Raw genomic sequence first — 24,025 nt, forward strand, 5'->3', positions numbered from 1 at the left:
TAATCGTCGAAGGCGAATAAATTTTTGTATTCAAATGTTCGAACTACGTATCTATAAGGTGGTTAGTAGTATCATTTCAGACTGGTTATCTGTCAGAGTTCGGTTTTAGTAGATATATTTTTTCACGCGATGACAAACTAAATGGGCACAATGTTTGCGTGTTTACATCGTGCGCTGGAAGATAAAACTGTGGGCTCAGTAAATGCTGATATTGGAGCAGAATCCTGTTCTGTAAGGCAAGACCACTTCAGCAGCTTCAGGGAAATGTCCTAAATTTCCCATTCTCTATAATATAGCAAACAAGATTAAGCTATGCAGGAGTCTCTGGGTTGCAAATGGCTTTCAATTTGTTGTAGATGAAGTTTCTTGATAACAAGAGTTTTGATGAATAGGACACTTTCCAATGCCATCTTCTCCAGTCCCTCAAAATAACCTCGTATTCAGTGCCTTTTTTGAATTCGAAATGAAAAAATCGGATCCTTTCCCAACATAATTAGGAGAGGGACCAGCTCTTCCAGTTATTCTAAATTTCCTGGTTCCTTCAAAAAAAATTAATAAAGGAGTTTATGTACTAGAACTTATAATTCTGTTAAAAAAGACTTCGTCCAGCAATTTTCGATAGCTTTGAGGGACATTTTACACATGCACTTTGTAGAGGAACAGGGTCGATAAACGAGTTTCTTTACGCAATAGGCTCGCGGGATGTTGGCAGAATTCGTGACGGTAACGCAAACCCTCGAAGATGTCTCGGTTTTGAATAAGTTTCGCGAATTCTCCCAGTCCCACAAGCGATGAAATGAAGGAATAAGAGAAAGAGTCTTTTATTGCATTAATTTTGATGCATGCTTATCCAGGCCTACCGGGTACAACTAGGTTGTTTATTGCAACTCACTTATTTTGATGAGGGACAGCCTTGAACGACGTTTCATCATATGAGACTACGAAAACAAACAAACAAACAAACCATTAAAAAAACAAACATGACACAACCCGTGGAACTTGACTGGGGCTGTCACGCAACCACAATAGCGCGACGGAAGAGACTTTGAGATTCTTATTCTTCCTCTGTGATTAAGTATACAACGTTTTCTTTAGGTCACTTTCATTCGAGTCTCTTCTTTTTTATTTTTAAGCATGTAGCGCAGTTCAATCGTTTGAATTTTATTTCTAGCTATGGAAGAAAGCAACCTCCCAACAACGGGAAAAGAACTGGAGGTGAAAAATGAGCCTCTAGCTACAGGTGAGAAAACGCAACAGGGAAAGACTTAGTTATAGTGATTTTGTACTGTTTGTTAATTAAGTATATCTTAATTCTGGTGTACTATTTATTAGACCACTTCGACTGGAAGGTTCTAGGAATCCACTAAATACGCCAGTATTAGAACGCTAGTTGTAATTGCACGTAGTTGTGATCACTAACAAAGTTGAAATATCCTCTTAGTAATTTCAGCAACAGAGGAAAGTCAAGTTACGTCAAGTTATGCTGAACTGGATGTATACAATGATCCTTTAAGAGGTGAGAAAACCAGGTGAAATAAGATTGTTTGAAAGACGCCCCAGTAAATATTTTGTCACATTTACATCAAAATTTGTGCATGTTCTGTCAATAAGTTTTTGAACCAGTAAAAGATTGTTTCTTCAAATTCAAACTCTGTTACCAGTAAAATGAGAACCAAAGGAAACAACAATTTATTGCTCGATCCTCTCAAGTAAAATGCATAGACATCATTAATTATTCATAAGCAATAAAGTGACAAATTTGAAGGCGACTTAGCTTTGAAGAGCCCTAAGTCAAAGAAGAATGGGCCAAAATTTGCCTACAAAGCTTCTGAGTTTTAGAAGTGCTTACTTGTAAATCAACGCACAATGTTTTGGAGATTAACGATGTATCTAAAAAATTTACACCTAAAATGAACGATGTTTGCACAGAAAAAGTATTATCCTCTTTGCTCTTGAAAGTATTCTAAATTTGGTAATTTTTAGTATGAAAGTCATTTTCCGTAAGAGAGAGCTGTTTCTGCCCGTAGACCCGTCAAAGTCGAGTTTTTAAAAATTTGCAAACGGGTAACTTTTTTAGGACGCCAAAAGGAAAGTATTTACGCTAACACCTTCTTGTCCTTTACTGTTCAATACATGTTTGGCAGAAATTTTACGCAATTTGAGAATTCTACAAGGAAGAGGAGGCATTTTGTCATTTTATCAGAACATTAAAAATTTTATCCTTTTTTCGGTCCTTGCTTTGCTTTTCTTTATGCATTTTTTCTCAGTAACTCTTGGAGTTTTATAATCTAACGTGATATTTTGGAAAGCGTAACGCAGGTGTAAAAAAGGGTTTTTGGAAAGTCTCTCGACCTAAAAAATGTAAACCGAACAGACTTGATCTGGTAATAGCCAAGCTACAGCCCAGACTCCCAACAGCTTATACATTTTACTTAAACAAACTGTACAGGTATTAAACTTTTCTGATTTTTTTTTCATAGCTTTAAGCTCCTGTAGCCTAAAAGCTCGTTTGGATATATAAAGTTGGCATCATCCATCAAGGGTCGTTTCACTCATTACTAAATCATTAACACTAAAACGTTGTGTTTTTAGAAATAGCGAAAGTATGTCTGGAGAAAGGTAATGAAGAGTACAGACAAGGAGAAGCTAATAACGCGATAAACTCCTACACGGAAGGACTTCAAGTGAACTGCAAGGATAAACGACTGAACGCCAAGCTTTACAGTAACAGGGCAACAGCTCATTTCCGTTTGGGTAACAATTTCATATGTAAACATATAAATCTGTCGTGCAGCGTTACAAGGTAACGGAATACACAATCTACATCTAGTAAAGAAAAAACTTGAGCAACTGCAGAAAAGTAGCATGATGACGTGGCGGATGAAAATTAAGCAAAGAAATGATCCTCGTTACATTTTAAGCAATTGTAGTTTTTTAAGGCTCCTTTGCTGCGATTGCATATGATGACCACTTTTTTAAACCTCATATCCTGAATCTCATAGCAAACTACGTGGAATGTCTGGATGATGCAACAGTTGCTGTTCAATTGGAACCCACTTTAATCAAAGCTATTAAGAAAGGTGGGTTTTTCAGACATAAGCCATCAACATTCTATTCTCTGATTTCGTCAAAAGAGGATTTTGTGGTTTGTGGCAGGTGACTGCACCCCAAGTGTCAATTGTATCTGGTGTGTCAATGTCTGCTATATGGGTAAAAAGCATAAGAAAATGTCAATAAGTTTTCAAATACCGCCATCTGGTTAGTTCACGATGTAGAGCGCCGGAGTTCGAGAGTTCAAGCCCTAGACCAGAACAACACTCGGTCTAAAAATATCTGAGGAGAATGTGCTGCCACCTAGCTATGACATCTGCAAATGGTTTGATATTCTTGTCCCGGATATGGACGGAAAACCGTAACCCCCGTTTCCTGCATCTTCTCTGTAACTCTTAGCAAGGGACGTTAAAAAACCTGGCAAGGAGGCAACCTGAAAAGATCCCTTTCATAAGTTATACTGTTCAATGCAGTCTGCCCGAAAACTTCACCGAAAAGTGCTGAAAAGCGCATAAGAGCACATTAAAATGAAGAACGCGCGAGATAAATTTATCGTTATCATCATCAATTGAAGCTTAATTGGTAGCCGCTTTGTATTAACTCCTTATTGTTCATTTTCAGTTCTTCCACAAGTTCAAATTTCCTTCATTATCACAATTTTTGTTCCCAGCTAAATGGCAAATTAAGTCCATTTTATCAATACGTTCATACCTCAACAGTCATAAATTACCTCGCACCACCGATTATTCTCTCCTTTTCAGGAACCAGAGCTTGTGTCGAACTTTGCTGGTATAAAGAAGCAAGGAGCTGGTTGTATATGGGATTGGCCGTATCCTTTAACGAATGTTTCAAACGTGATACGAGATGCAATGCGAGTAATATTTCAAGAGAAATCAATACGTTCCGGAGAGATTCTTCAACACATAACGCAAGCAATGTTCTCTTATACTGCACTGAGCAGTTTAAAGAAGCTAAAATATTCTTAAAGAGTTCTTTCGATTATTCCACGAAACTTTACTCAAAAGAAGAGGCCATATTAATTAATTCTCAGAGTTTGAGCTGAATACCCCTCATTTTTTGTCTTCAGACGAGCATCACCATGACGACCGAACCTAAACCAATAAATGCGCTTCAGAGCTAGTTAAAACTCTCCAATAACATGAAATCAAATTTCTAAAAAAACCCACATTCGAATTATCATTCCAGTTTTAAGACTCTATCTAATACTCTCGCTGTTTTTTTAAAACACACACTTCCACTGCATTTTCGCAAATCTGCTCATGATTTATCGACCCTTGACACGTTTAAAGATTGAAAATAGCAACCAACGTCTGCTTCAATTACTGAGGAAAACTAATGCTGAACTAGTAGTCACAGCAAACAGTTCTTCCAATCTCGGCAACGCTTATCAAGGCCTAGGAAAATTTAAAACAGCTATCAAGTACCACCAGCATAAACTAGATATTGCTAAAGTGGTAAGAGATAAGACCAAAGAGGGAAGAGACCACTGCAATCTCAGCAACGCTCATCAAAGCCTAGGACAGTTTAAAACAGCCATCAAGTACCATCAACGTCATCTAGAAATTGCTAAAGAAGTGGAAGACAACACCAGAAAAGGAATCAGTTATGGCAATCTCGGCAACGCTTATAAAGGTCTAGAAGAGTTCAAAATACCCATCCAGTACCATCAACGTCATCTAGAAATTGCTAAAGAAGTGGGTGACAAGGCCGGAGAGGGAAGAAGTTATTGCAGTCTCGGCAACGCTTATCACAGTCTAGGACAGTTCAAAACAGCCATCCAGTACCATCAACGTCATCTAGAAATTGCTAAAGAAGTGGGAGACAAGGCCAGAGAGGGAGGAAGTTATTGCAGTCTCGGCAACGCTTATGGCAGTCTAGGACAGTTCAAAACAGCCATCCAGTACCATCAACGTCATCTAGAAATATCTAAAGAAGTGGGAGACAAGGCCGGAGAAGGAAAAAGTTATTGCAATCTCGGCAACGCTTATCAAGGTCTAGGACAGTTCAAAAAAGCCATCCAGTACCATCAACGTCATCTAGAAATTGCTAAAGAAGTGGGAGACAAGGCCGGAGAGGGAAGAAGTTATGGCAATCTGGGCAATGCTTATAAAGGTCTAGGACAGTTCAAAACAGCCATCCAGTACCATCAACGTGATCTAAAAATTGCTACAGAAGTGGGAGACAAGGCAGGAGAGGGAGGAAGTTATTGCAATCTCGGCAACGCCTATCAAGGTCTAGGACAGTTCAAAACAGCCATCCAGTACAGTCAACGTCATCTAAATATTGCTAAAGAAGCGGGCGACAAGGCCGGAGAGGGAAGAAGTTATGGCAATCTCGGCAACGCTTATCGAGGTCTAGGACAGTTCAAAACAGCCATCCAATACCATCAACGTCATCTAGAAATTGCTAAAGAAGTGGGAGACAAGGCCGGAGAGGGAATCAGTTATGGCAATCTCGGCAATGCTCATAACAGTCTCGGACAGTTCAAAACAGCCATCCAGTACCATCAACGTCATCTAGAAATTGCTAAAGAGGTGGGAGACAAGGCCGGAGAGGGAGGAAGTTATTGCAATCTGGGCAACGCTTATAAAGGTCAAGGACAGTTCAAAACAGCTATCCAGTACCATCAACGTCATCTAGAAATTGCTAAAGAAGTGGGTGACAAGGCCGGAGAGGGAATCAGTTATGGCAATCTGGGAAACGCTTATAAAGGTCTAGGACAGTTCAAAACAGCCATCCAGTACCATCAACGTCATCTAGATATTGCTAAAGAGGTGGGCGACTTGGCCGGAGAGGGAAGAAGTTATGGCAATTTCGGCAACGCTTATCAAGGTCTAGGACAGTTCAAAACAGCCATCCACTACCATCAACGTCATCTAGAAATTGCTAAAGAGGTGGGAGACAAGGCCGGAGAGGGAGGAAGTTATTGCAGTCTCGGCAACGCTTATCGGGGTCTAGGACAGTTCAAAACAGCCATCCAGTACCATCAACGTCATCTAGAAATTGCTAAAGAAGTGGGAGACAAGGCCGGAGAGGGAAGAAGTTATGGCAATCTGGGCAATGCTTATAAAGGTCTAGGACAGTTCAAAACAGCCATCCAGTACCATAACCGTAATCTAGAAATAGCTAAAGAAGTGGGAGACAGGGCCGGAGAGGGAGGAAGTTATTGCAATCTCGGCAATGCTCATGACAGTCTAGGACAGTTCAAAACAGCCATCCAGTACCATCAACGTCATCTAGAAATTGCTAAAGAAGTGGGAGACAAGGCCGGAGAGGGAATCAGTAACGGCAATCTCGGCAACGTATATCAAGGTCTAGGACAGTTCAAAACAGCCATCCAGTACCATCAACGTCATCTAGAAACTGCTAAAGAAGTGGGAGACAAGGCTGGAGAGGGAAAAGGTTATGGAAATCTGGGCAACGCTTATTGGGGTCTAGGACAGTTCAAAACAGCCATCCAGTACCATCAACGTCATCTAGAAACTGCTAAAGAGGTGGAAGACAAGGCCGGAGAGGGAGGAAGTTATGGAAATCTCGGCAACGCTTATTACAGTTTAGGACAGTACAAAACAGCCATCCAGTATCATCAACGTCATCTAGAAATTGCTAAAGAAGTGGAAGACAAGGCCGGAGAGGGAAGAAGTTATGGAAATCTCGGCAACGCTTATTGTGGTCTAGGACAGTACAAAACAGCCATCCAGTACCATCAACGTGATCTAGAAATTGCTGAAGAAGTGGGAGACAAGGCCGGAGAGGGAAGAAGTTATTGCAGTCTCGGCAACGCTTATCAAGGTCTGGGGCAGTTCAAAACAGCCATCCAGTACCATCAACGTCATCTAGAAATTGCTAAAGAAGTGGGAGACAAGGCCGGAGAGGGAGGAAGTTATTGCAATCTCGGCAACGCTTATCGAGGTCTAGCACAGTTCAAAACAGCCATCCACTACCATCAACGTCATCTAGAAATTGCTAAAGAGGTGGGAGACAAGGCCGGAGAGGGAGGAAGTTATGGCAATCTCGGCAACACTTATGACAGTCTAGGACAGTTCAAAACAGCCATCCATTACCATCAACGTGATCTAGAAATTGCTCAAAAAGTGGGAGACAAGGCCGGAGAGGGAAGAAGTTATGGCAATCTGGGCAACGCTTATAAAAGTCTAGGACAGTTCAAAACAGCCATCCAGTACTATCAACGTCATCTAGAAATTGCTACAGAGGTGGGAGACAAGGCCGGAGAGAGAATCAGTTATGGCAGTCTCGGCAACGCTTATAAAGGACTAGGACAGTTCAAAACAGCCATCCACTACCATCAACGTGATCTAGATATTGCTAAAGAAGTGGGAGACAAAGCCAGAGAGGGAAGAAGTTATTGCAATCTGGGCAATGCTTATGACAGTCTAGGACAGTTCAAAACAGCAATCAAGTACCATCAACGTCATCTAAAAATTGCTAAAGAAGTGGGAGACAAGGCCGGAGAGGGAGGAAGTTATTGCAATCTCGGCAACGCTTATGACAGTCTCGGGCATGTCAAAACAGCCATCCAGTACCATCAATGTCATCTAGAAATTGCTAAAGAGGTGGGAGACAAGGCCGGAGAGGGAGGAAGTTATTGCAATCTCGGCAACGCTTATCAAGGTCTAGGACAGTTCAAAACAGCCATCCAGTACCATCAACGTCATCTAGAAACTGCTAAAGAGGTGGGAGACAAGGCCGGAGAGGGAGGAAGTTATGGAAATCTCGGCAACGCTTATTACAGTTTAGGACAGTACAAAACAGCCATCCAGTATCATCAACGTCATCTAGAAATTGCTAAAGAAGTGGAAGACAAGGCCGGAGAGGGAAGAAGTTATGGAAATCTCGGCAACGCTTATTGTGGTCTAGGACAGTACAAAACAGCCATCCAGTACCATCAACGTGATCTAGAAATTGCTGAAGAAGTGGGAGACAAGGCCGGAGAGGGAAGAAGTTATTGCAGTCTCGGCAACGCTTATCAAGGTCTGGGGCAGTTCAAAACAGCCATCCAGTACCATCAACGTCATCTAGAAATTGCTAAAGAAGTGGGAGACAAGGCCGGAGAGGGAGGAAGTTATTGCAATCTCGGCAACGCTTATCGAGGTCTAGCACAGTTCAAAACAGCCATCCACTACCATCAACGTCATCTAGAAATTGCTAAAGAGGTGGGAGACAAGGCCGGAGAGGGAGGAAGTTATGGCAATCTCGGCAACACTTATGACAGTCTAGGACAGTTCAAAACAGCCATCCATTACCATCAACGTGATCTAGAAATTGCTCAAAAAGTGGGAGACAAGGCCGGAGAGGGAAGAAGTTATGGCAATCTGGGCAACGCTTATAAAAGTCTAGGACAGTTCAAAACAGCCATCCAGTACTATCAACGTCATCTAGAAATTGCTACAGAGGTGGGAGACAAGGCCGGAGAGAGAATCAGTTATGGCAGTCTCGGCAACGCTTATAAAGGACTAGGACAGTTCAAAACAGCCATCCACTACCATCAACGTGATCTAGATATTGCTAAAGAAGTGGGAGACAAAGCCAGAGAGGGAAGAAGTTATTGCAATCTGGGCAATGCTTATGACAGTCTAGGACAGTTCAAAACAGCAATCAAGTACCATCAACGTCATCTAAAAATTGCTAAAGAAGTGGGAGACAAGGCCGGAGAGGGAGGAAGTTATTGCAATCTCGGCAACGCTTATGACAGTCTCGGGCATGTCAAAACAGCCATCCAGTACCATCAATGTCATCTAGAAATTGCTAAAGAGGTGGGAGACAAGGCCGGAGAGGGAGGAAGTTATTGCAATCTCGGCAACGCTTATCAAGGTCTAGGACAGTTCAAAACAGCCATCCAGTACCATCAACGTCATCTAGAAACTGCTAAAGAGGTGGGAGACAAGGCCGGAGAGGGAGGAAGTTATGGAAATCTCGGCAACGCTTATTACAGTTTAGGACAGTACAAAACAGCCATCCAGTATCATCAACGTCATCTAGAAATTGCTAAAGAAGTGGAAGACAAGGCCGGAGAGGGAAGAAGTTATGGAAATCTCGGCAACGCTTATTGTGGTCTAGGACAGTACAAAACAGCCATCCAGTACCATCAACGTGATCTAGAAATTGCTGAAGAAGTGGGAGACAAGGCCGGAGAGGGAAGAAGTTATTGCAGTCTCGGCAACGCTTATCAAGGTCTGGGGCAGTTCAAAACAGCCATCCAGTACCATCAACGTCATCTAGAAATTGCTAAAGAAGTGGGAGACAAGGCCGGAGAGGGAGGAAGTTATTGCAATCTCGGCAACGCTTATCGAGGTCTAGCACAGTTCAAAACAGCCATCCACTACCATCAACGTCATCTAGAAATTGCTAAAGAGGTGGGAGACAAGGCCGGAGAGGGAATCAGTTATGGCAATCTCGGCAACACTTATCAGGGTCTAGGACAGTTCAAAACAGCCATCCAGTACCATCAACGTCATCTAGAAATTGCTAAAGAAGTGGGAAACAAGGCCAGAGAGGGAAAAGGTTATGGCAGTCTCGGCAACGCTTATCAAGGTCTAGGACAGTTCAAAACAGCCATCCAGTACCATCAACGTCATCTAGAAACTGCTAAAGAAGTGGGAGACAGGGCCGGAGAGGGAGTAAGTTATGGCAATCTCGGCAACGCTTATGACAGTTTAGGACAGTTCAAAACAGCCATCCAGTACCATCAACGTCATCTAGAAATTGCTAAAGAAGTGGGAGACAAGGCCGGAGAGGGAATCAGTTATGGCAATCTCAGCATCGCTTATAACAGTCTAGGACAGTTCAAAACAGCCATCCAGTACCATCAACGTCATCTAGAAATTGCTAAAGAAGTGGGAGACAAGGCCGGAGAGGGAAAAAGTTATGGCAATCTCGGCAACGCTTATGACAGTTTAGGACAGTTCAAAACAGCCATCCAGTACCATCAACGTCATCTAGAAATTGCTAAAGAAGTGGGAGACAAGGCTGGAGAGGGAATCAGTTATGGCAATCTCGGCAACGCTTATAAAGGTCTAAGACAGTTCAAAACAGCCATGCAGTACCATCAACGTCATCTAGAAATTGCTAAAGAAGTGGGAGACAAGGCCGGAGAGGGAATCAGTTATGGCAATCTCGGCAACGTTTATCAAGGTCTAGGACAGTTCAAAACAGCCATTCACTATCATCAACGTGATCTAGAAACTGCTAAAGAAGTGGGAGACAAGGCCGGAGAGGGAAGCAGTTATGGAAATCTCGGCAACGCTTATTGCGGTTTAGGACAGTACAAAACAGCCATCCAGTACCATCAACGTCATCTAAAAATTGCTAAAGAAGTGGGAGATAAAACCGGAGAGGCGTGCTCACTCTGTTTTCTTGGAAGGAGTTTCGAGTGCCAAGGAAATCTTAGGAAGGCCTTTGACTGTTATTACTCGAGTGTAGAATTGTATGATGATATCAGGGCCAGTCTTCAACTCAACGATCAGTGGAAGATTTCTTATCGTGATCAGCACCAAGTAGCATACAAAGGTTTCTGGCGGATAAATCTCCATCGAGGTCAAGTTGTGAAGGCTCTTCTTGCCACAGAGAAAGGACGTGCTCAAGCTCTGAGAGATCTCATGGTCACAAAATATCAGCCTGGAGATTCTTTAACGCTCAGCGCATTCCGCATTTCTCTGAGATGGGTTCCACTGAGCACAGTTTTCATAGCTATTAATGGACCATGCGTTTACCTCTGGGTTTGCCTCAGTGAAAATAATATCCAGATGAGAGAAGTACACGTGAACAATTATAAGTATGAGAAAGAATTGGAATGTTTCATCCAGCTTCTGAACATAACTGCTCTGAAGGAGATCGGTGTAAGAGATACTGTTACAATCGAAAATCTTCCTCGTGATTCGCCGACTGAAGAGGAAGTGGCCAATGATGTGATTCGAGTTGATGTGAGGCACTCCCAATCAAGTGCTTTAAAGAAGCTTCATGACATCATCGTTTCTCCTATTGCTGATCTGATCGAAGGCAACGAGCTAACATTCGTTCCTGAGGGGCCATTTTGCCTTGTACCTTACGCAGCGTTGCAGGACTCCAACTCATCATATCTAAGTGATTCTTTCAGAATTCGTGTGCTTCCCTCTCTGACCACCTTGCAACTAATTCATGATTGTCCAGCTGACTTTCACATGAAGACTGGTGCATTGCTTGTCGGCGACCCATGTTTCAAACATATCATCTATCAGGGAACACTTTTGGTGCAACTTCCAGGAGCAAGGAAAGAAGTGGAAATGATCGGACGTATCCTCAATGTCTCCCCTCTCACTGGAGAAATGGCAACAAAACATGAAGTGTTAAAACGAATATCATCAGTGGCCTTAGTTCACATAGCAGCGCACGGTAAAATGGAAACTGGAGAAGTTATCCTGGCACCAAACACCACAAGAGATAACCCTCAGCCGCAAGAGAAAGCCTATCTGCTGACGATGAAAGATGTCATAGAAGCTGGGTTGCGAGCACGTCTGGTTGTACTTAGCTGCTGTCACACTGCTCGTGGGGAGGTCATGGCCGAGGGTGTGGTCGGCATGGCGCGTGCACTTTTGGCTGCCGGTGCCAGATCTGTTGTGGTAACCTTGTGGGCGATTGGCGACGAGGGAACCCTGGAGTTCATGAGTTTCTTCTACGATGCACTTGCCAAAGGCAACAAGGCCAGTGAAGCTCTCAATCAGGCCATGAAGTGTACGAGAGAAATTGAAAAGTTCAAGGAGGTTTGGCAGTGGGCACCATTTGTGCTCATTGGTGACGACGTCAACATGGATTTCAAGGAGATTTAGAAGCTGCAGCAAGTAATAATTCTGTTGATACATTCTAATCAATACAAAGTTACATGAAATCATAATCTTTGCTCATACGTGAGCAGTGATACTTGCTTGTTATTTTCCTTTCTGTTGGGTTACGAATTTATTTTTCTCTCCACAAACTGAGAAGCAGTACAATCAAGTTGACACGTTTACGATATGATGATAACATTCTTTTTTGGAAACATGATGGGGGTAGATTAACAATTTTTTTTTAAAACAATCCTGTTGTACAATGTATTGTTTCATGTGCTAAGAAATATTTCATGGCAACTTAACTATCCTCCCTAAACTTAGATTCTTTTATTTTTCAGTTAAGGCAGTTAGCATTGGAATCCCAGGGAGTTTTCGGATACCTACAAATGCTGATATTTGGACCAGAAACCAGTAAGCTACCGATGAAACCTTTGTCAAGAGTCTTCTTTTCATCAAAGCAGGAAGAACCAAAAGACGGCCAAAGTCAAGTTTAACAAGAGAACAGATTTCCATTGATTCAAAAGTTGCCTTTTTGCTTGTCTGAACTACTTTTACGAGCTTAATCTTTGATATCCTTCTCAAACTACTGTTTGTTTTTGTTTTTTGTTTTTTGTTTTCATATGATGTCTTAAAATTATCTTGACTAGCTATGTGAGAAGTTATTTTTAATCTTAGTATTTTCTACTGAGAGGATTTGGGCGTAACATTTACGTCGAAGTTGAAATGTCTTGAAAACGTTTTCCATAGTTTTTTACAGACTTTTTCTCAATTGGTTTAGTCTCATAAGTGAGTCCCATGTGCATGTGTAAATAATTTCTATAGGGATTGAAGAATAATCAGTTGTCCGATTGCTCGATTATCTTAGTCTATGTCAGATGGAAATTGTGATGAACTTTTCGAACATTTATACTCAGTCATTGGTACTTAAAGTTAGTTTCTACCGATCAGACTTTGGTTTATCTGGACTTAAAATGACAGATTTTGGCCTTAATGGCAAGGATTTAGTCTTGGTATGAGTTAATTTTCTGAGATTTCTCCTTTAATTTTGAATGCGATAAATTGTGTTATTTTTTACAAGCAGAACGATGCATTTTAAGTATATTGTTTAATCTTATCGCCCAAAGGCAAAACGAGAAGTTTTATTTTATAATTTTAGTTATGGTTTACAAAGCATTGAAGGAAGCTCAGAACGAGCTGGAAAGTTAGAGCCAAATGATTTTATTTAGTTTCTCCGATTAGATTGTTTACTTATTATCTAAGAACAATAAACTAACATTTGAATGTCAAACAATGAAACAAGTTGCTTGGTATTTTGTTGGAATGGAAGAGGAAATCAATAACGAAGGGAAGAAAATTTCTACATCAACCTGCATAAAGCCATTTCTTGTCGTTTGAAGTAGTGAGCGCGCCTGTGTCTTATTCGCTTAATAAGTTTTGTCATTTTTCTGCTACGGTTAACGCAGACTAACACAAAATAACATTGTAGGAAGGAAATATTTTTAAGGTCAATTTTTTTCTACAACTAAGGGTTCAAATTTGTCAATATTTACGCCTAACAGCTAGTTTTTTTTACCGATATACGACTAACGGTTAACCCCATGGAGACCCTCGACTGGGTGACATGCAAGATGTAAAATGAAAAGGGTTTTAGAAGATGGCATTTGCAACTCGAATGTAGAGAGCTGGTTTTTGAGGAGTGAGGAAAACCGGGAAAAACAAGCCATGAAAAATCGTGGAGGTAAGGATCAACCTGGGAGAGACGGTCATGGGGAGAGCGTTGTCGGTAGCATTCCTCTTATGTTCCATCTGAGATGCTTAATGAAGCTAACGCGAGACATTCACCGAAGTGAAGGCGAGCAAGGATAAATTTCCTTCCCCCTTTAAAGACCTTGTACCGGATCCAAAAAGTCAGTAAGCCCTGATATTTTGACTACACCCCAGATCTAAAAAACTTCGACAACTTAGATGTTTTAGTAGGAGTTCGCTGCTGACGATAGCATATATTACAATCATTTACGAAAGAGCCATGGGAAGGGGGGAGGGGTGGGTCGAGGTTCCATTTATTCCCCCGGGATGGGAGTGTGCATAGATACGTGTTTTCAAGGGTAGCATCACAGGTGGGGTTCTTAAAGAAAGAATTTTCCGTCTGCTTACACTTTCTCTACGTGCTGTGTAGCCCTACTCCATCTACCCACCTTACAGCGGTTTTGAGTATATACCACACAGGTGAACGATGATTTTTGCGTGGGCTGTTGGTTTGGTGTTTATCGCCTGCGCGTGTATCAACCCTGGAATCGACTTTCCAACTCTAGCTTGAAAAGAAACATTTACACTCGTAGCGGTTCTTTAGTATATACCATATTGGTGAATAGAGCTCTTCATGTCGGCAGATTGGCTTATTCGGAATGAATAGCCGAACCTGTATTAAGCGGTCGGTTGTAAAATTCCTGAATTTTTCCTCTGTATTTTCTTTTTCACCGCTTTTCAGCGGTGGTATCTATTAAGCGGTTGTGGTCATCCTTGACTGAGTCCCATCGGCCTGTTCGCGTTGTATGGAACGGTCACTTAGGGCGGAACCACTCGAATAAAACGACGAATTGTCTCTGAAGTAAATTTATTCCATATTTGTCTCCTAAAATCAATGTTAGTATTTAGAGTTCAAATGTCCTCAACGCATTGAAGATTATCTTCCCTCTTAGGACTATTTGTATCTGACAAATATTACGCAAGAAAATTACGCAAATCATTTGGTGGGCAATTATCAAGAGGTCTAACTGTTAGAATTCTAATTTATTGTTCTGTTTTTACGCTGCATCATCATTTCGTTGAGGTTATTCGATACATTTTAGTCATAAATTCAAGTGTGAAGTGAAAAAGACAACTGCACTTTATTTCCAGAAAATAAAAAAATTAAAAATTAAAAGAATCCACATACAATTTCAGAAGAAATAAATGAACAAGGCCTACTCTATTTTAAGACACGGAACAGAACGAAAAGGAAGATCTATAATTTTAGAAAGAGAAATTTTCAATTTGCAAAACAAGAATCCGTGAGAGGGTCTATTAGAAACCTCAAAAAAAGGATCATCCGCAAAACCGCAAAAAACAACAACAACAACAAAAATTCGATCAAAAACCAAGAACCGCAAAACCGTCAAAACATATAAATGTTCACATCCCAGTTCTCAAAACCTTAATCGATCCGATACAGTGTTGACAAGTGCAGCACACAGAGGTTTCGCGGCTTTTCGAGGTCAGTGGAGGCGCATAATGACCGCTTTGGTCGAAGAGAAACCAGAATCCAAACAGGAAAATCCGAAAACCACATCAGAGATCAAATCCAAAGCCCATTAGACAAGTATTTTTGACGAAAACCGAAAACCAAATGCCAATGAACAGAAAATCCGCAAACCGCAATGAACACGCAATCTGAAAAACCGAAATTCTTTGGCACAAAAACCGATCTTAAAAAAATATCGAAAATTCCAATGCCCCCCTCAAGGATGAAACAGTCAGTTCAGTCCACAAATCACACAAACGATAACACAACAACCATTATCATCCCTGAAATCTAAACGAAAACTTTATTATTATTATTATTTTTGAATCAGAAACATGCTGGAAAACAACTTTAATCACGCGATGTTTTCTCAGGGAAGGTGTCGATGCTTGACACCTTGTAAATTGCACAGCCGCAGCCTCACGGAATTTTATTTTGAATTATAAATTTGCATTTTATGGCTAAATGGCACAGTCCTTCGTTTAAATACAGAAGACGATTGATCTCTTCGCGAACGTAGTGAAGATTCAGCAAAGAACACCACAGAGATTTTCATTTTTTTTCTCTAGAGTCATTTTATATTACATGAAATTGTTTTTGAATGACAGCGCATACAAACCTGGAATAACTTTTCGTACATTTCATGTTGCGAGTTTGAATATCTTTCAATAAACAAACGATATACCTCAAAGAGACGACAGCGCAACGAAACAACCAAATTGCAGAACGAGCGTGCGCGAATGTAGAGCGCAGTCATTCGTGAAAATATCGACATCCACAACAGGGTAGGTACCCCTGAGAAGTGTTCTCCGCGGATCTATTTGCCATTTTCAAAGCAATCAAGCGGTTCAACCTCCCTCGTCTGACAGCTCCTTTCATTTGGTTCCGTGAATTTGAATTAGATTATGGTTATCTTATGACCTTCGTCTTTCCTTAAAATTAGCGGAAGAGAAATAGCAGTCTGGAAGCTAGCTAGGTTGGTAACCGCTGACTGAAGTACAGGAGAGTTTCAAAGATGGCGCGAAATGTCAGATCAGATCACCATACTAAAATGGTTTGTTAGTCTTTTTAGTTCTCAGCGGCAGTGTTTTAACAGGTGTTTTAGTTATAATTAAATATTTTTCTACAGGACATTCGATCGTTCTTCAACCCTTCTGGAAAGACAGCGAAGCAAGGCGCTTCGAAAGTAGAAAATAAGCGCGGGAAAGATTCTATAGTGAAGTCTTTGTCGAAACAAAATGTAGGAAAGAGCTGCACGAAAAACAAGGTAAGCAATGGATTATGAAGCATTTGAGAGAGAAAGTTATATGTGTTATCAGGGAATTCGACTCCAGAGGTGACGGAGAAAAGATCTGCCCATATCCCAGCCCCTAGGCCTGTCTGACTGAATCGATCATCATGTGTGTCTATATACTCGGGTGCAATTCACATTCCCATCTATCTACTCCGGGGGAGATGGGGAAACACCTCATTTCGCCAAAATTGGTATTTATTACCATACATGGTAAAATTTCCTTTGTCATGAATCTTTTATTTAGCGCTTGGTAGGTAATTTGACAACATGTGTTAACCAAGAGTTTCATTCCACTACATATATTCAACCCAAGGTATCTTTGTAGGCTGGAATGTGAGAAATGGTGTGATACTGTGTGTTAACTAACTTTGTAGGAATAATTTTCAATAGTATTTTGGAGTATGTCTGGGTAGGTGAGTGAGGTTGATAAGTTACGATGTTTTGCCTTTTTTTTTTTTTTTTAATCTTAAACAGGGTTGTAAAATGAAGCAATTGTGTCTTCATTCTTTAACTCCCAAGATCTGTTTGCTAATTCTCTCCTCTAGCTGCTACACATTTCCTTGTACATTTGTTATAGGAATTTGTTGTTAGGTCAAAATAACTTCTTCATTACTCTTTCAGTTGGATATTGTATGGATGTTCTAGGGAGAAGTTACAATATTAGACAAGGCTTTCATTTGGTTCCGTGAATTCGAATTAGATTATTATTATCAGAAGTCTAACGGTTAGCCAATTATCCGATACAATATCAGACAAGGATTGCCATAGGTCGGCGAAACGTTGCCAAGTGAGATGCAAAAAAATTCTCCAATGCCAAAAGTAGCTTAAAAGTCGCCGAGCTTAATTAGAACAGGCCCACAAGTGGCCCCAATGATAACCACCACCCCTGTCAATATGTATTAACGATAATTGTAGCAATGATTTGATACTTAATCTGTGACCCCTAAACACATCGGGTACCCGTGCATGTAACTTTCAAAAATGTTCATGCACGTTGAACTCCTCTGTAACACCTTGTAAACACTTTACGCTTTCTTCACACTATGCGTATAGGTCGAAAATGGACAATTTTTGTGTTCTTTGGACCTAAGCAAACTTAATTACTCGACTTAATTGTAAAAACCCTCTGATGAAGTCTGCCACTGTCAGACGAAACGTTTAGCCTGATTAAACAGATTTTTACTCTAATAATTTTAGTTCGCGAAGTACTATAGTTTATCAATTAAAAAAATGATTTAAAAAAATTCTTAATGAAAGAAATTGACTTTTCGAACCTAAAAGCACTGGAACGCTTTCAGCGAAACTTAAATAGTCATATCTTTGGTAATAATGTACACGGTTTGCGACAGTTAATTCTAATCCAAGACATTATTTTTATTACCTAAGATATATATAAAACAAAAAGGTCTCCAGATCGTTATCATCCTTCTTTATGAAGGTTGGTCATCACACAAAATTAGGTTCTTCGTTGCTCGTACGCGTGTTATCAACAATATCTCAATATACTGTGCATACAGTAAACTCTCGCTTCGAGGAAACCTTACTGTTATGGGTAAGCCGATGATACGGATAGCATAATTTCCATTACAAGCTCGTTCAACACGAAATTAAATTTCGCTGGATGCTGGATACGGACACTATTTTGCAGTCTCAAGGTCGTCCGCATAGATGAGGTAGACAACTGTACTTCCCAAGGAAGATTTTGCACCAGGAACGCCTCAACCTTGTCGTTGAGGGAAATTTTAAGGTAATTTGGTCTTATTAACTGAGTTGATAACGTAAATTGGCCATCGCAAAGAGTTTGTAAGCTGACGTTTCGGGCGTTAAGCCCTTGTCATAAGCACTTTAGGATGACTTTTTGCGAAAATGGCCCGTGGCAAAAATAAGTTACCGTCATTTAAGGAGTTGTAAAGTCTCTTAATTCAATTTCAATGAGGAAAGAGCTCAGTTACGTCTAATAGTGATACCTATGCAAACCATACTTCTCTAAAAGGGCGAAGAATATATTTTCATTGGTTTTTTGTAGCATTTTGCTGAAAACGTGGATTAAATCTCGTAATCGTTGTCAAACCCGTCCTATACATTCGTACGGGATCTCAGTCGCAGGTAAGAATGGTGCACGTGCATTACGAATTTTCGATGGCAGTAGGCCGAGCCTCGAGATGCAGAAAGGGTGAGGAGCGAGAACAAAAAGTTCTTGACGATGGTTAGTATCATCGTTATATTTGTTATGGTCTAATGTTAATATTATTATTATTATTATTATTATTATCATTATTATTATTATTATTATTATTGTTATTATTTTTGTTGTCGTCATTGACAGGGATGATGGTTATTTTTACGTCTACCCTCCCTCCGACCATTCACATTACAAATAAAAGTGTTTTCAAACTGACTGTGAATATATGAAAATCATATATGTGAACTGGGGATAAAGACGTAAATATGAGAGCGATCTCCGCAGTAATGAACACTGCCTGAGCAGTAGTGAAAATAAGGCCAGAAAAAAGTTCAGACCTGTATAGGATTTGAACATGACCTGTGCGATACCGGTAGAGCACTGCACCGGTATCGCACAGGTCATGAGTTCAAATCCCTAACAGGCATGACTTTTTTTCAGGCCTTATTTTTACTACTGCTTAGGAAGTTTTTTATGTTAAAGGCAAACGGCCGGGCTTCCATGAAGGTGGTGCAATGCCCGCTGAACTACCAGTCTGATCCAACCCATGGCTGGGAGTGCAATGCCTTAGGGTTAGGTTCACCATAAACCGAGGGTCACCGGTGAGCATGCCCACAACACCGGACACAAGTCACTCTGGAACGAAGTAAAGTTTATTGATCGTGACCCTTATTACTACACGCACAGGGTCAAAGAGGCAATTCACATAAGACTTCACCCTAAAAACATCAACAGGGATAATGGAATAGAAATTCCAGAAGCGTGGATGCCCACGATCCAAAAACACAACAACAGGAGAGCCGTGCGGAAGCGGACCGCCGAGGGAGCAAATCACTCATCAGCAAGGATCGAAATGCGCCAACGGAGCTGTTGAAAAACAACTAATCACAGCAGAGCATCATGCTTTATAAGATCACGCATGACCAGTCGACCTCATCGCCTGAAGAAGACTAGCAGTATGCAGCCGAAACGTCGCGATCTACATCACACGTGACTACATCGTGAGACAAACGAAAAACTTAGCTTTTATTGTTATTCACCACGAATAACCACCACCTTTTCTGCTTGGATATTTTCTTCTGAATTGAGTCACACCCTCAAAATTTCATTAGCAATAAAGAACAATAAATCCGTATATGTAGCACAAGTGAAGCACATTTTAAACTCTCCACGCGATGTTAGGAACTATACTTGATTGACTTTCGACGGAAATTGGCCTGGCAAAACCCGTTGATTATTTTATTACTTGGTAGCCCACAAAAACCCGGCCTATGACTGTGGAGGTGTTGAACGTGATACGTTTGATACACAAGACACCCTTCAAGGAGGAAGGTTACAATATACCGGTAATTGCTTTTGCGAACGTATAGTGCACCCGGTTTGCATATGTACATAATTGCTTAAAAATACCTTTTGTAGCTGTTTTCTGAAGCATAGACATGTAGATATGCTTCTGCTTTAATTATTTTATTTTTATGTAAGATTTATCCATTCCTTTCATTTCCTTTCTAAACTGCCTGCAAATAATTAAATTTTGTTTTAATTCAAGGGTGACCAGATAAACCAGAAGTGTTGTAGAGTTCTCTTTCCACATTGAATTCAGCTGAGAAGATCAGTAAACTAGTTAATGTCATATGCTTCTCCTGAATCTTTAATTTTATTTCCCTGTTTTTTCCCACAAAGCCTCTTTTATATCTCTGTATGCTGGCTAATGATTGAAATCTCAGTGATATGCCATATTTAACAAGTTTTTCAAAAATTCCATCTTTTAAGTTTTTGGCATTTACTATTTCAAAATTCATGAATGATACTATTTCATCCTTGCCAAGAGGTATTACACATTTATTTCACTAGAATCTGAATCACGAAGTTAACTTAATTTTAATGAGTTTGAAACTTCATTCTACACAAGAACACTTTCCTACAGTATGTTATATTTATTTGCAGTATTTCTTGTACATATGACTACCATATTTGTCTTAACCTTTCAACTCCCATGAGTGACCAAGAGAGAATTTCTCCTTACTATATCTATACAATATCATGAAGACAAGTAATGAGAATAAAGAAAATTATAAATTGTGGGATTGCTAATTGACTGATACCAAATTCTCCAAACTAACATAATAAGAATCATTTGGCAGACATTTAGGAGAATTACTAATGAGATCTTGGGAGTTAAAGGGTTGAAAATAGGGATTTTGTTATATTGCAATGATTAAAACACTTACTGGTAACGTAAGCTTTCAAATGTAAAAAAAAAGTGATGAGAATCTGATCTTATGAAACACTTACCATGAAAAAAACCTGTTGCTGTTTGCCTAACATGTATTTAATGTTAAAATTTTCATAGGAAATGCTTTTTTTTGAAAGGGGAGATACAGAAGTTTTCAAAGCTGCTAGAAATAAGCTGTTTGTAAGAAATGAAAAGCAAATTGACAATAATACCTTAGTGCTTGACATGCTTCACACATACATGTCAGTTGTGTATACCTACCAGTACCATTGTAGAGACGTCTTTAAAAATAGTTTTTGGTAGGGCTGTTGTTCTTTGTTGATCTTTGTAGCCAAAAAAGCCACTAAAGGCACTGAAATTCAATTTTTATGTACACAAGGCACCTTCCAAGGTGGAAGAGTAGAAGACCATACTATGATGTTTATTGGGCACTTTCACTTACCGCAATCATCTGTTCAAGCAATACTCTACTTTCATAAAACTGATTACATGATATGTCTCTAATAACTGTGCACAATTTATTTGCTCTTGGCATTTGTTGGCAATGATAGTTAAGACTGTTGGGAAAGCAAACAAACAAATGAACAGAAGAGAGTGAAATGAGGGAAACTATAAACTTTATCACATGATAGAAAAAAGACCACAGAATACTAAAGGGAAACTTGAATTGTGCTATAGCTAATTTCCTCTATATCATTAGTACACATTTCTTTTTCTAAGAATCTTGTTTATCCAGCCTATGCTGAATTCTAATTTTTCCACCAAATTTTAGCTTCTTTTGAATCTTACATCTCCTGGTATCAGTTAATATTCATGTAATTAAATAATTACATGAAATCTTGCATATATATATATATATATATATATATATATATATATATATATATATATATGGCACATTATTTATTCCTCAGATCCCCCTATCATTTTATTATGTGTAGAGACTGGTACTGGTACTGGCTCTAAAATTATAGTCAAATTAAAGTTTTGTGCACAGCCTATGCATCAAATTTATGTATTAATAAAATATTGTATCCTTCTTAAAACTATTTATCATAATAAGAATGAGTTACCAGGTACAAGTATGGCTTTTCACAGTGATAGTTTCCAGGTTTGTAAAAAGTCACTGCCTACTAAAATCCTCAGTCCCTTTGCTGTGACAGCCCAACTTTATCAAAATATTGGCAACAGGAGAGATTAGCAAATTATTGGTACAGACAAGAGAGCCTATTCCTGCATACACCCTCCATCCTGTTAACTTATTATGGGCATGGCATTTCAAACATGGTGCATATGCCACAAATTTTCTATTTCCCTTACTAACTATGGGTTGAAATATAATAAAAAGACTTGCCAGTAGATGGTCACGTGAAAACTTTTTAAATATTAATAACATTTATTCTTGTGTTTCATGTTAACATGTTACGTACAACCACTCCACCTTCCAGTAAATTCAATTATTTGCAAACATGGGTCTACCATCTTAAAGTTTTCAACTTATTTAATATAGCCAATAACAACATCAACTCAACTTTTAGACTAAAGAGAAAACTTGATTATGTTTGGAATTAATTTCTCTTACAAATGTCTTCATAGTTGAATTTAAAGTCTCTCTTTGTCATCAAGTTAAATTAATTATGATATTCTAGTTCTAGGTTATCTCCTTTTACATCAAACTTTCGCAGCGCAAGAAGCATGGTAGGCAAATTTTGTATATCAGTAGCTAGAGTTGCTAAGATCATGGACAGTTGGTATGAAGATACCTACTTCATATGTAGCTACAGCTGAGGTTACCGAGTTAAATGAATACAGTTTTTATTATAATGAAGGGCTGGAAAATAAACGAACAAGAGCTCCGTTTTTAGGCTTGTATGGCTAACTCTATGTATTACATCCTAACTGATGTAACTGTTCCAGCGACCTTGATCTCACGCTTGATCAGTAACGCATTACGATCAATAACTCAAATAAATACAGTAGTTAATAATTGATTACGATTCCTCTGGCTGAGTGAATTGACATGGGCAGTAATACTTCCCCAGCGATCGTCATAATTTATCTCTGTTATACCAAGCTCATTGTTCTTCAAAAAGAACGACTGATGTTGGAGAAATAGCTTGTACGATCTAGAAATAATTTTATTCAATTCTAAAAGATTTCAAGAGAGTCGTAATTAAAGTTAGGACAGTCTGCCGTTTTCGCTAATGTTTTCAAAGCATCATTATGGGCTTAATGAAGTGTGGTTGCGCGTAAATCTTGCCTTCAGTTCGCTTACAATACTTTTAGTTCAGAAACGATTCTCCAAAGAGAACTGTAATCAAAGAAATTACAGAAAATAAGCCTGCCAAAAAAATTCAGCCATCGACGTGAGGATTACTGTGCCTCCCGGCGCAACAATCTGATTTACGTTACCTCAAGTTGCGAAATGTCTTCGAAAGTTTACGTAAATTAAAGTGTTCTGAAGTGTTTCAGTCGGCAAAGGTGAACCCCCACTTTACACAACGAGAACCAGACATACCTTGGAGATGACGAATTTATCTTTAATGGTAGAAGGTTGACATATTTCCTCGTCTCACTAACCGCTGGAAAATAGCACGCACAGATCTCGTATCCATGCACAGGGATACATTCACGCGCGCGCGAAACACAGCTGATTGCCGCTAGAGTCTGCCATTCTCGATGTAAATTTCTAAAGTATCCGACCTTGCATGCTGGAGAACTACTGATTATCTTCGTAAAGGAGGTATATCTAAGTCTGCGTCTCATGTGAATTAACTAACTGTTATTACCATAAACGGCCAATCATGAGACGTGTAAGATTAGACTTAGAATAAAAAAAACAAACATGACAGCAAAAAAGAGAAATTATGAAAAGAGAACAAAACGCACTTTGTTAAAAAATTCTTCTTACCTTAAGAGCCATTTTGTTAAATAAGTATTTCGAAAATTATCAATGATTGAAATTTATAAAACATTGATAGGTTGAACTTCAACTTTTTCCTGGAAAGCAATATAAAAATAAACATTTTTCTCGGAGGACACGCTCCTGTCATGTGATTGGAAATGTAAAGTAGGTTCTCATTGGTCAAAATAAATCTCGTAACCAGATCCTTTCGGATCGAACGTAAACATGGTTGAC

At 39.6% G+C, this 24,025-nt stretch overlaps 1 protein-coding gene across 1 annotated transcript; it reads left to right on the forward strand.

The window, feature by feature from the left end:
* The first annotated feature begins 1,173 nt into the window (after positions 1-1,173).
* On the forward strand, positions 1,174-12,463 carry LOC136277852 (tetratricopeptide repeat protein 28-like). Its single transcript, XM_066160600.1, has 9 exons — positions 1,174-1,240; positions 1,442-1,516; positions 2,593-2,754; positions 3,003-3,145; positions 4,362-4,794; positions 6,433-6,818; positions 7,734-7,941; positions 8,065-11,906; positions 12,233-12,463. Exons 1-8 carry the CDS (start codon positions 1,174-1,176, stop codon positions 11,892-11,894), a joined length of 5,304 nt encoding a protein of 1,767 aa, XP_066016697.1. The 3' UTR covers positions 11,895-11,906; positions 12,233-12,463.
* Positions 12,464-24,025: the final 11,562 nt, after the last annotated feature.

Source organism: Pocillopora verrucosa, chromosome 13, assembly GCF_036669915.1.
Source record: "Pocillopora verrucosa isolate sample1 chromosome 13, ASM3666991v2, whole genome shotgun sequence".
Taxonomy (NCBI): Eukaryota; Metazoa; Cnidaria; class Anthozoa; order Scleractinia; family Pocilloporidae; genus Pocillopora; species Pocillopora verrucosa.